At 43.3% G+C, this 13363-nt stretch overlaps 1 protein-coding gene across 1 annotated transcript; it reads right to left on the bottom strand.

Moving 5' to 3' along the window:
- Positions 1-1515: 1515 nt before the first annotated feature.
- Positions 1516-2703, bottom strand: RBMXL2 (RBMX like 2). The gene has a single exon (XM_049890666.1). The coding sequence runs from the start codon at positions 2701-2703 to the stop codon at positions 1516-1518; it is 1188 nt and encodes a 395-aa protein (XP_049746623.1).
- Between the last annotated feature and the right edge of the window lie 10660 nt (positions 2704-13363).

Genomic DNA, 13363 nt, shown 5'->3' with positions numbered 1-13363 from the left:
TTTATGACCTTCAATAAAGATTAGTATTTTTTTTTTTCCGTAAAAGTCTTACACATTTTTCGCTACAGTAATTCGTGGACTTTTTGTTGTTGTTATTCTATTTCTTGCATTTGATCTTCTGGCCCACCAACATGGCCACTCTTTTAATTCACTCACTTTATTATTTTGTTGAAAAATGTTTTTAAAGAGCTGTGTTTGTGAGTGTGTTGCATTTGGTGATTTTTTGTTGTTAAGGTGTTCATCTGTTTCTTCCAGCAATTATATTACCCTGAACATGGGTCCCAACATTTTAACCTGATCCTTCTTTCTCTGAATCTCTTGGTTGTAGTTATTTTTCTCTCAGATAAATGGAGGCCTGAGAGTTAATAGATATGAAGGAATTCCACAGGTGCTGAATGAAAAGGCATTTCTTACCCTGAGCTTGGGGTAAGAAGAGATGGTTATAGTCCTCCTGAGGCACCTTGGAGGAAGCCTCTCTGATGTTTCTCTGCTCTAGCCTTTCTGCCCACCTCAAGAGTAAGGTACACTCAACCCATGCCCTTGCCTTTTGTGGACAGGAAGACCCAGCCCCCTCAAACAAGGTTGAGATCTTCAGGTATTACACTGCCAATCTCTTTCAGGGATTCTGTGACCTCTGTTGTGATGCTGCTCACATTTGATTCCTCCACCCTAGGGGAAGAAGCCCAATTCTCACCGCAGGAGCCAGTGCTTGGCTCAAAACCAAAGAGCAAGGAGGTTGGAATTAGGAAAAGTCATCATGCTCCAAAAATCCACCATATTTTTTACTTGTTTCTTAATTTGTTGGTGGTGAAAATGAATGCTATTAACTTTTTTTTTTTTCTGCCTTGAGGCTGGCCAAATTTTTAATGTGGTATTCCACCGTTGTTCAACACATAAGAATGGTTTTATTAGGGGGGACAGGAAATTCTGCAGATTCTCAAAGAAATGGCAAAAAGACAAAAGATGGCCAGCATTATCTGTTTGCTCTTTAACATTTACCAACATAAGCATTTAGGTATCTAAGTAGTTTTGTTGTTGGTTGTCTGGTTTTTAATGAGTGGTAACACTGATACACAGCTTCAAAGAAGATACCCTAGAATTTTAAGATCAGCATACACCAATCCCTCCTACTCCCACCCCCAAAAATACAGTTGGTTTGAATGGACAGACTGATCCATCTTCCCATTTTATCAGAAAATTTTTTTAGAGAGGAAGAAGCCTTTAAGAAAATTTCTACTTGGAAATATAACAACACTAGCACGCAGGTTCAAGTCTTACATTTTTAACATGAGCTTGTTGAAAGAAACGTTAACAATTTCAAAACGAAATTAAACGAGTTTTAACTTTTTCTTCTCATAAGCATAAAAATTAGAGGAATTTAACAGGACATTTTTCTTAAAAAGTAAAAACAACTCTTCTTTGTACTAGTCCTTGGGTACTTATGATAGAACAGATTCTTTTTTTTTTTTGGCTAATTTCTTTGAAAACGGATTTTGGTCCCAACTCCGTTCGTGTTTAGTATCTGCTCCGGCCTCCTCCTCTCTCCCGCCGGCTTCCAAGGCGGCCTCCGACCCTGGGGGCCCTGCGGGCCGACCTGCCGTAGGAATCACGCGGAGGGCACCCCTTTTCCATGGACGGGGGGAGCCCCCGATCCGGTCTGCCTACCCGTTCGCGACCCCTGGAATAGCGGTCGCTCCGGCCACTGGTGTAACTGTCGCGGCCGCCTCCGTAGGCGTCGGGGGAGCAGCCGCGGTACTCTTCATAGCGGCCGCCTCCGCCGTAAGATGGCGGCGGGCCGCGCACGGCTGCGGCCCCGCGCGGGTCCCCGTAGCTCTCGACGAAGTCTCGGTAGGAGCCTCCGCTCGGATGATCCGCGTAGTCACGGTCGCGACCCCCGTAGCCATCTCGGTCGCTGTAGCATCTCGACGGACAGTCGTCCCGGGCACTGGAGTGGCCGTAATCGCGGTAGGTGTACTCTCTCGGCGAGGGCGCGAAATCCCTGGGGTCGCGGCCGCTCAGGTAGTCTCGGCTCGAGTAGCTATCTCGGGGCGAGTAGCCCTCCTCCCGGGGGCCCAGGTAGGGGTCCCGGCGAGGGGGTCCCGGCTCCCGGCGCGGCGGGCCCGCATAGCCGTCTCTCCCACGCGCGACCGGGGCCCGCCCGCGCATTCCACCGCCGCTGCTGCGAGCCGGGCCCGACGGCGCGGCCCTCTTGGGGGGCGGCCCGGCTCGGCGGGGCGGCGGCGGCGGCGGCCCGCGCTTCACGGGCATTGGGGCCCTGGAGGGCCGCAGGTCGAAATCCTCGGCGTAGCCGCCATCGTCAGCGGGCTCCCCCCGGGAAGGGAGTCGCCGTGGGCCACCGCCCCCCTGGACCCCACGCAGGCCCCTTGGGCGGCCGCGGCTGCGGGGCGGCGGCGGCGGGCCTCGCCGGCCGCTCTCAAACGCCGATTTGGTGGCCTGGGCCACCTTGATGGTCTTACCATCCAGGGACTTGCCGTTCATGTCTCTGGCGGCGGCCTTGGCGTCTGCTGGGCTTTCGAAGGTGATGAACGCGAAGCCCCTAGACTTGGTGGTTTCTCGGTCTTTCACCAAGAGCACCTCGACGATGCTGCCATACTTGCCAAACGCAGCCTCTAGGGCTTTCTCGTCGGTTTCGGGGTTGAGACCGCCAATGAAAAGCTTCCCCGGGCGATCGGCTTCAACCATGTCGGCGAGTTAGGTGGTTAGTCGCTGTGGGAGCCAAAAAAGTGGCGTCCGTCGCGCTGTCGAGCCGGTTCGCCAAGGGCGACCCCTATCGGTCGTGGGGCGCGTTGTTTTCGAGTCCGCGGAACTGCAGTTGCGGCGCCGTCTGCGCAGGCGGAACGCTGGTGTTTGTGCCTCTTGGATCTGGTTACCGCAGCGTGGCCGGGCTCTTACTAGCCGTGACTGGTTAGTTGCGGGGGCGGGGGGCGGGGGGCGGGGGGGGTCCCACAGTTTGGGAACATGGGCAGTTAAGTAGCATTCTTTCCAATCTCTTTACTTCAGCTACAAACCTGTCCTTCGCTTAGCTCTTCCGCCAAGTAAAAAGCCGTTAGTTGAAGCAAAATATTTTCATTAATCTTAACGGGAAAAATTATGATGCATTCCAATTCAAGTTACCGAAACCATTTTTAGACGGGGGAAAAAAATGAAATAAGTAGCACCGGTCCGAAAGTAAGCAAAAAATTCAGCTTGTACATAAAATGTAGTAAAATTAAGGTTTTTTGCACTTGCCAAAGGGGGGAAGACTTGATAGCGGGAGTGGTTGCTAGAGGAGAAAGAAGAGAGTCATTCTTTAGAAGGAACATTCTTCCTTCTGTACCATTTTCTTCAAGTTTTCAACTGTCAAAGTTATGTTCTATTCAGACTACATTTTAAAATAAAAGTATAACACCGAAAGTCACCTTAGGGCAAAATAAAGGCAAAAAAAAAAAAATGTGTAGCACCTACACACAACAAACAAGACTCCACCTCTGGCTCTCTTTTTCTCAGCAAAGCATAACTTTTTGGGCCCATTCAGACAAGTTACACAATTCATATTTGTTCCTTGTGACCTTCTCTGAGTGGAAACAAGCATGAAGAGTAAATTGGTAACGTACCTTTGCTTGAAATTGTAATATCAAATTTAGTGTAGTTTTGGGTTGTTTGTTGTTCAAAAGTATACATCAAAGAGCCACTGTGGTAAAAAGTTGTTAACTGAACAGTCATTGTGTGCAGTCTATATGTATATCTGTTCTCTTAGTCATCTAGTGCTGCCATAACAGAAATACAACAAATGGATGGCTTTCACAAAGAGAAGTTTACTCTCTCAAACAAGTAGGCTAGAAGTCTGAATTCAGGGCTCTGGCTCCAGGGGGGAAGGCTTTCTCTGTCAGCTCTGGAGGAAGGTCCTTGTCATCATTCTTCCCTTGGTCTGGGAACTTATCAGTGCAGGAATGTCAGGTCCAAAGGCTGTGCTCTGCTCCCGGCACTGCTTTCTTGGTGGTATGAGGCCAACCCCCACCCCCCACCGCCCCATCTGCTCACTTCTCTTTTATATCTCAAGATTGACTCAAGATACAATACAATCTTGTAGATTGAATCCTGCCACACTAACACAACTACTGTCCATCCTTCCGCATTAACATCATAGAGGCAGGATTTACAACACATAGGAAAATCACACAATACCAGGAATCATGGCTCAGACAAACTGATACAGTTTAGGGGGCGGCATAATTGGATCCCAGACATCATATATGTATACCAAAACCAAAAACCAAACCCATTGCCGTTAAGTTACTTCTGACTCATAGTGACCGTGTGTGTGTGTGTGTGTGTGTGTGTGTGTGTAATATATTGGCTTATTGCAATAGCTATATAATACTGAAAGAGGTAGTGAAAGCAGGTATGTGTTGTGTTGTTCCTGACTTTAATGGGGAGGGTTTTAAGAGTTTTAAACATGAGTGGAAGTTAAATGCTTTTTCTTGTTGATGTGATGAATTTCAGTAGTAAATTTTTATTTTTAAATTATATTTGTATTCCTAAGGTAAACCCACTTGTTTGGGATGTATTCATTTTAAAATATATTGATGAATTTTGTTTGCTAATCCTTTATTGAGGAATTTTACATTTCTGAGCATGAATTGTATTGGCCTATAATTTTCTTTCTCATACTGAGCTGGAGAAGTTTTTATTTTTGTTTTCTTTGTCATCTTTTGAAAAGTTCACATATAATGGGGATTATCTTTTACTTTTAAAAAGACTTATAAGAACTTGACTGAAAGATCATCTGTGCTTGTATGCTGTACTTTGCTACAGATTCAGTCTCTTTTAGCTTTGGGTCTATTCATATTTTTTATTTCTTCTAGGAAGATATATTTTTAATATATATTGTATTTTGCATTTTTCCTAATATATTTTTCTAAGAAATTATCCGTTTTAAAATTTCAAATTTATTGGCATGACATTGTTCATAGAATTTTCTTATGTTTTTGAAAATTTCTTTGGTATTTGTAACTATGTTCAGTTTTACTTTTTCTCCTTTTTGTGATCAGTCTTGCTAGTTTTTTTTTTTTAATCTTACTTGTCTTTTCAAAGAATGCACTCTTTGCTGCTCTGCTGTTTTTGTTTTGATTTTAATTGCTATTATTGTCTTTATTTTCTTCTTTGTACATTCTTTGAATTTATAGTTTGTATTATTTTTTAATGGTGTTGGAAAGAATATTGAATATACCATGGACTGCCAGAAGAACAAATAAGTCTGTCTTGGAAGAACTACAGCTGGAATGCTCCTTTGATGTGAGGATGGTGAGACTTTGTCTCGAGTACTTTAGACGTGTTATCAGGAGGGACTCCATCCCTGGAGAAGGACATCATGCGTGGTAAAGTAGAGGGTCAGTAAAAAAGAAGAAGATCCTCAGTGAGATGGACTGACACAGTGGCTGCAACAACAGGCTCAAACATAACAATGATGAGGATGGCGCAGGATTGGGCAGTGTTGTTCTGTTGTATATAGGGTCACTATGAGTCGGAACTGAATCGACGGCATCTGTTGATGTTATCTTTTTTTTTTTCCTTAGGTAGGACACTTAAAAAGAAAAAAAAGGACACTTAGCTTATTAAGAGTTTTTAAATATGTTTCTTCTAATTGTTATATTTAAGGCTAAAACCCCTCTGTAAGTACTGGTTTAATAGCATATCCCGAGTTGTGATATATGGTGTTTTCATTGTTCAGTTCCCAGATGTTTGTTTCCATTATTTGTTCTTTGACACATGAATTACAAAGACATGTGTTTTTCAAACGTTGACATTTTTGGTTATTTTTTAAACATGCTCTGTGTGATACTCATTCTTTTTTTTGTTGTTGAAACTACCTTTGTGACCTAAAAAGTGTTTTTTAATGTTCCATGTATGCTTGAGAAGAAAGTGTATTCTCTAAATATTGAAGATAGAGTTCTATCCTTATATTGTGATGTTCACATCTTTCATATCTATTTCATACCCTATATTTTTTATCTGACAAAATAATCACTGAGGACTGTCTTAAAATTTCCCATAGTAATTGTGGATTTGTCAATTTATCTTTGCTTTTATGTCAGTTTTTGGTTCATGTAATTTAAGGCTATATTGTTAGATATATAGAAAATTTGGAATGTTATATATTCTTGGTGAATGTTTTATTATGCACTAATTCTCTTTTTTCATAACATTTTGCCTTTCATCTATTTCGTCCGATATATTTATATCTCAGTATTTTTTCAGATGTATTTCTGCCGGCTTATTGTGTGCTTTCTACTAACCATGCCTTTTTTGCCTCTCTTTTTCCATCTTCTCTTCTTTTGCACTAATTTATTCCTTTCTTTTTCTACTGATTTGGAACTTATGCCTTCTATCTCTAATCTTTTAGTATTTTTTTTATTGAGAATTAGCTTGTAAACAGTAAAATGCAAAATCTTAAGTATACTGCTTGATAAATTTTTACATATGCGTACACCCATGTAAACCATAACCCACATCAAAACCATCCAGAAGTTTCCCTTCTGCCCCTTTGAAAACAATACCTTTCCCTTGGAAGAAATAATTTAGTTTTGCCTGTTCTAAAGCTTTATATAAATGGAATCATATAAAATCAACTCTTCTGTGTCTGTCCCCTGCGTGGTGCAAATGGTTTCAGAAGTCCCAGTCCACCCAGAATCACCTAAGAAAAAAGGCCTGGTGACCTACTTCCAAGAAAATCAGCCACTGAAAACCCCACTGAGCACAGGAAACAGGTTTTAGAAGGTAAAATAATTGCAGTGTCACAGAGCTAATGAGTCAGGATTCAAACCCAGCTTTATCTACCTCTGGAGGACATATTTAACCACTGTTGATCTTAATTTCATAGCTTTTACTCAACCACATCTACTGCACAAACTATAGACTCCTTAAAAAAAATTTGCTCTGGAGTCAATTCTGACTCATAAAGACCCTATAGGACAGAGCAGAAGTGTCCCATAGAGTTTCCAAGGAGTGGCTGGTGGATTAGAACTGAGGACCTTTTGGTTAAAAGCAGAGCTCTTAACCACTGCAACACCAGGGCTCCATAGCCTCCTTGGATAGCATGTCATGTATTAATATGTTGTCCCCATGAAAAAGCTCTCATACTGTTTTCCGGGCCTTTTACAACTACTGGCAGCAAACCTGTAGTAGATCTGAATGATGAATGAAGGCACGAATGCGGATGAGGAAAGCGAGGAAGAATGCTCCAAAAGAGTGAGAACAAGGCAAAAAGAGGGCATTCCCTACGAAGTTCCTCATTCGCCACACAGGCTCCAGCTCCAGTATGCTCCAGAGTGCAAATGGGACAGAGAATGGAATTTGGAGGAGGGCAGGGAAAGGACCAAGATGAAGAAATGTATCTCAATTATGGACTAGGAAGACATTTCAAGAAAAAAAAAAATCACCCTCTTCCCTTAAGAAAAGAAAAAAACTCTGTGAGGGCTGTTCTAACGAATACAATTCCTTGTATTCTAAAGGAATTGCCCTGCAGGTCAATTTAAGAAGACTCCCCACTCTCATCCTTCCCACTAGGAAGATCAGGGGATTTCTCCCTGGAAACAGCGCCAGTGACTCTGACCTGGGACCCTGACTCTGTTCCCATTATCTTCTTTCTGATCCAATCATCAAGACACATGGAATGATCTCATGGCTATATATACTTTTTTTTTTAATACAGCAAGGAGGGGGCATCCCAGTATTTCTGCAGCTCGGGTACCCCTTTATTAAAGCAATAACATGAACCAAAAGGGTAGCCCTCTTTTAATGTACCCCTTAAATCAAACACATTTGTATTATTTTAAGGAACGATAACGCATTCATTTTTGCAGAATGCATTTCTGCTCGCCTTTGAGAAAGCTGCTTCAGAGATTGCCGCGCGAGTAAAGAACTAAAAGGAAGGGGAGTGATCTCAAACTGTATGCGCTGCGCTGCCCTTTCTAATTATGGAGATAGGGTTGGGGTCGCCTATTTTCCGGCTACGTCCACGCTTCGGGCCCCACGTCGAGTTCCGCGGGCGCCCAGCTCAGAGACAGAGGAGTTCCGGAAGCGCAAGAGGGACCCGTGCCGACAGACGGGCTTAGCGCGCGCTCGTGGTGCTGCTGGAGCAAAGGAATGGAGCCCACTCGCCTGCCCTCTGTAGGCCGGGTCGGGCTGCCAGATCTCAGACCCGCCGAAAGCCAGGCCTCTCAGCAGCGCCGGAGCAGCTGAGCTAGTTTTGTTTCCTTCCGCGCTATAACTGCGGGCGCCCGCCCTCGTCTTTCCTGAACCCAGACCTCCCTCCGTCTGGTCCGAGGACCTGAGGGCTGATTTTGCCGCGGGTATTTTTTTTTTTTTTTTAAGTGGTTAAGAGATAAGAGCTAAGGCTGCTAACCAAAAGGTCGGCGGCAATTGGAATCCACCAGGCGTTATTTGGAAGCTCTATTTTTTTTTATGGGGCAGTTCTACTCTGTCCTGTAGGGTCGCTATGAGTCGGAATCGACTAGAAGGCAATGGTTTTTTTTTTTTTCTTTTTTGGGTTTTAACTAAGGTAATAATTCTCAAAAGCCAACTGGAAACGCACCGTTCCTGCCTCTGAAATAGAATTCCGGGAGTCGCGTAGGATGCTGAGACAGTGATTACAGACGCCCCCAGAGAGAAGCGTCCCGGGCTGCAGGAGTCAGCGGGTTTTCAAAGATAACATCTACTAGGATCATCTACTTCACTGAGTTGCTAGGACATTGGAAAATAACACAAATGCTAATCAGGAGGAGGAGGTTATTTTTGCTCCATTCATTCAGCTTTCAATGTGCAAGACATTGCAGTGGGCTAGAAATACGAGTAAACGAAAGCGGGGGCGGAGAGGGGGACAGGAAATATGCCTGAAAAGTCTTAAATATAACCTCTTCCCCAGGGGGGAAAAAAGGTGAACAAGAAAGCCATGGTCCCTGCCCTCATGGAAGGTATGTTGTGGCAAGGGAGGATAAACAATAAGGAAGTAAATCTTTGTGATAGTTGTGGGAAAGAAAGGAATTGGAAGGATGCTTTGTTGGGGAGGGGGTGGTGTGTAAGATAGAGTGCTCAACCTCTCCAAGGAGGTGACACTTAAATTGTAGTCTAAAGGGTGATGGAGCACCAGCTCTGTGAAAGTGGGAGAAGGAGCAGAATGGACAGAGAGATTAGCCATGTTAATCAGTGGTGAAAAACTCGGAGCATTCAAGGAGGTGAAAACATAGTCATTGTTTAGTCAAAGGGGGGAGTGGCATATGATACTGGAAAGCTGAAGCCAAATTATGCAGCCCTTGGAATAAGGAGAATTTGGTCTAGCTCTAACATCATCCACTTACTCTTTCATTCATTCCACACATACTTATTGAGCCTATACGATACGAGTCAGAATTGACTCGACGGCACTGGTGGGGACTGGTCATACTATATGACAGGCATTGTACTAGGTGTTGAACGGTCTAAGGGGAAGACAAATAGGGAAGAGATGTTTCATTAAACAACTAATTACATCTGAGACAAAAATTCATAGTCTTTCCCCCACCCAATTTTGTTATAAAGAAATCTGCTAGTTTCCACCCTTTTTTCTGTACTTACAGGATACTTGTCTGCTGGGAGAAAATCTATGACAATCTACAAAATAAAAGAATAAGGAAGAGAAATACATTACAGAGGGAACATGTGCAGAGGAAACAGACAAAATGGTGAGCTGAACATAGTGTTATTCTGACAATAGCATTGTCAGTGGTCTTCACACTGTTTAGGGGTCAAGATGAAGTGGAGAAAATAGTTTTTCTCCAATGTTTTAATATTAGAATTTTTTTTTGTTTTACTATAATTATGTAAGCTGTGATTAATCTTTAGTCTTTAGAAAATGGCTCAGGTTCTGTTCAAGATATGGCTGAGCAGCCTGTTCCACTCTTAACACCCTAATACCTTACAATATGTTTTCTCCTATTCACAATGGGTGATTAAGAACTTAACGCCATAATGATGCTTTAAGTAATCTCTAAAAACATTTTTTATTGCACCAGCTGCACCGGTCTCTTCCAAAGGGGCGCAGAGCTTTCTCAGCTCCTGTGGCCTTGGTGTCTCTTTGTTCTCTTGAGAAATGGCCTTCAGCCTATAAAACGGCAGCTAGAAAAGAGGCCTGACATTTTTAATCTACAACTTTCTTTCTTGCTCCCTATCTCAGCCAGAGTGGACTTGGCAGAACAGTTCCACTAGCTGAGAGATTTAAAAATAATTTTTATTGTGCTTTAAGTGAAAGTTTACAAATCAAGTCAGTCTCTCACACAAAAACCCATATACACCTTGCTACACACTCCCAATTACTCTCCCCCTAATGAGACAGCCCGCTCTCCCCCTTCACTCCCTCTTTTCGTGTCCACTTCACCAGCTTCTAACCCCCTCCACCCTCTCATCTCCCCTCCAGGCAGGAGATGCCAACATAGTCTCAAGTGTCCACCTGATCCAAGCAGCTCACTCCTCACCAGCATCCCTCTCCAACCCATTGTCCAGTCCAATCCATGTCTGAAGAGTTGGCTTCGGGAATGGTTCCTGTCCTGGGCCAACAGAAGGTATGGGGGCCAGGACCACCGGGGTCCTTCCAGTCTCAGACCATTAAGTCTGGTCTTATGAGAATTTGGGGTCTGCATCCCACTTTTCTCCTGCTCCCTCAGGGGTTCAGCTGAGAGATTGTTATGTGAGTTTTTATAGCCTGTTATAAACATACTGATGAGAGTCCAGATGTCTGACATGTATATCTTTAGTTCAGTAGTTTCTTGTAGTTGTTTTATGATGTATAAGACCATCTGTGGACTGCGTGATCAAAACATTAGGTAACCCTGACCTTCCCCCTATAAAACTCTCCCAGTGGCTCTTTAGAATTAGAATTTGGGAGAAATTTAACCCCCTGTCTCTTGAATACTGGCATTCAATAAAGCCCTCTTACTGCTTACCTACTCCTAGCTCAGTATTAGCTTTGCGGCAGGTGGCGGCTCGAACCCGCCATTTGCAGTAACAATGAGATGGATGTAAGTAGTAAAGGTGGAAGGAGGGGAAAAGAGTCTTTATGTATTTTTTTAAGTAGACTGCTTTAAAAGTGGTATGGAGAATAGACCGGAACACAATCAGAGGGTGGCCAGGAGACTAGACAGGGAATGACCTAAAAGAGCTGTGGCAAGGAGACTGGAAAAAAATCTTTTCAATCTAGTTTTCCATTATAATTTTTTTTATTTTTTTTTTATTTTTTTTTTCCCATTATAATTTGATCTTTAAAGAAGTTCATTGACAATGATAACAGCAAAATCTTTCTTTGGTTGGCCTGCCTTGTCTTCCCTCCTCCTTCACCCTGAAAGTTCATTTTCTTTTAGGCAAAGAATCAAGGGTGTCAGTGAGACATAAGTTTTTTTTTTTTTTTTTTGCTTCATTTAATATATAAGTTACAAAAATATTAAGCATATTTTATAACAGCATAGATCTCATAACTGGTAGTAACAGGACCAACTCCTAAATCTTTTGATTTTAGGTACAGAGGATTATTTCTCGAATTTCTTCCATGGAGGCTCAATGTTTAAGAGCTTGGCTGCTAACCAAAAAGTTAGTGGTTCGAATCTACCAGCTGCTCCTTGGAAACCCTGTGGTGTTTCTACTCTGTCCTGTGGGGTCGCTATGAGTCAGAATTGACTCTGTGACAACGGGTTTGGCTTTTGGTTTTAACCATCCTACTTTATCAAACTAGTTAGAGTTCAGATCCCAGCTCCTCAGTGGCAGGGTACAGAGGAAGTTGTATGTGCTTTTGACCTTTCTCCCCCAGTTTGGCTAATCATAAAATCTCTACTCTGTGGCCACAGCAATTAATCTAAAACAGAGTTTCAGCATTATTACCATTTAGTTTTTTTTTTAGTGCTAGATATGTCTTTGTTGTGGCGGGGCTGTCCTGTGCATCATAGGATGTTTAGCAGCATCCTTGACCTCTACTGTTGAGCTGCTACTGCAAGCTCCACATGTGAAAACCAAAAATGACCCCTGCATGGCCAGGTCACCCCAAGTTGAAAACCACTGGTCTAAGAAGTGAGCGTTGTTTTAAAAAAAAAAAAAAAAGAACATAACCAGCATGACAGTTGTCACTGAGAAACAACCTCAGTGATTCCTCTACACATCTGTGCCAAATGTCAGTGATATCACTGTTCTAGGTAGATAACAGCTCCAGTAACATTACCTGTACATTTTCACATGATTGCTATTTGTCCAGTTTGAATGGCAATGATCCACCCTTATCTCCAGCCCTGCCACTTTGACCCAGAGGCCATTTTACTAGTTAAGAGGCCTTCTTATCCCCTGAAAACAGGGAGGAAAAACTGGTAAGAGTTTGTGGTGGATTTAAAAAAAAAAAAAAAAAGGCCACAAATCCTTTGACACTGCTCCCATCAAGAAGCAATTGCCTTGAATACAGGCTGACGTGTTACTGTTTTGACCAATGGAGTATGACAGAAGTGACTTCATGACAGTTCTGAACCTAGGTCTTCGAATTGGTAACTTCCATTTGGACTATTCAAACCTATCATCCCATCAAAGTCTACCTTCTCTGCTGGAACAGACCACGTGGAGAAGTCCCTAAGATTGGAGGTAGGAGGGGCCCAGCTAAACCTGGCCCTCCAGTCATCCTTGCCAAAGCACCAGGCATGTAAGTAAAGTTGTCTTGGGCTGCCAGTTGACTAAGGGACCCCATATGATGCCATGGGGAGCATTATAGTGAAACCAGTGAGAGCCTGAACTTAATAGGACTGTCTTTTTTCCCCAGGTCTTGCAAATTTTCTGCCTTGACAGGGTGGAGTCTTACCACTTTTCTATCACTGATTTTAATGGAAGGTACTTGACCCAAGCCATGGTGTTTTCAATCACGTCACATGCATGCGAAAGCTGGACAGCGAATATGGAAGACCAAAGAATTGACACCTTTGAATTATGGTGTTGGCAAAGAACACCGAATATACCGCGAACTGCCAAAAGAACCAACAAATCTGTCTTGGAAAAAGTAGAGCCAGAATGCTCCTTAGAAGCAAGGATGGCAAGACTACATCTCACATACTTTGAACATTTTATCAGGAGGATTCAGTCCCTGGAGAAGGACATTGCGCTTGGTAAAGTAGAGGGTCAGTGAAAAAGAGAAGGACCCTCAGTGAGATGGACTGACACAGTGGCTGTACCAATGGGCTCAAGCATAACGACTGAGGATGGCACAGGACAGGGCAGTGTTTTGTTCCATTGCTATCAGTCAGATCTGAGTCAAGGGCACCTAACAACAACATTTGAGTTCTCCTTCTCTGACAGGTTTCCACCTTAC

Source organism: Elephas maximus, chromosome 7 (assembly GCF_024166365.1).
Source record: "Elephas maximus indicus isolate mEleMax1 chromosome 7, mEleMax1 primary haplotype, whole genome shotgun sequence".
Lineage (NCBI taxonomy): Eukaryota > Metazoa > Chordata > Mammalia > Proboscidea > Elephantidae > Elephas > Elephas maximus.
Note: the sequence above shows the minus strand (reverse complement) of the source record. Positions and strands in the feature narration are given on the sequence as shown.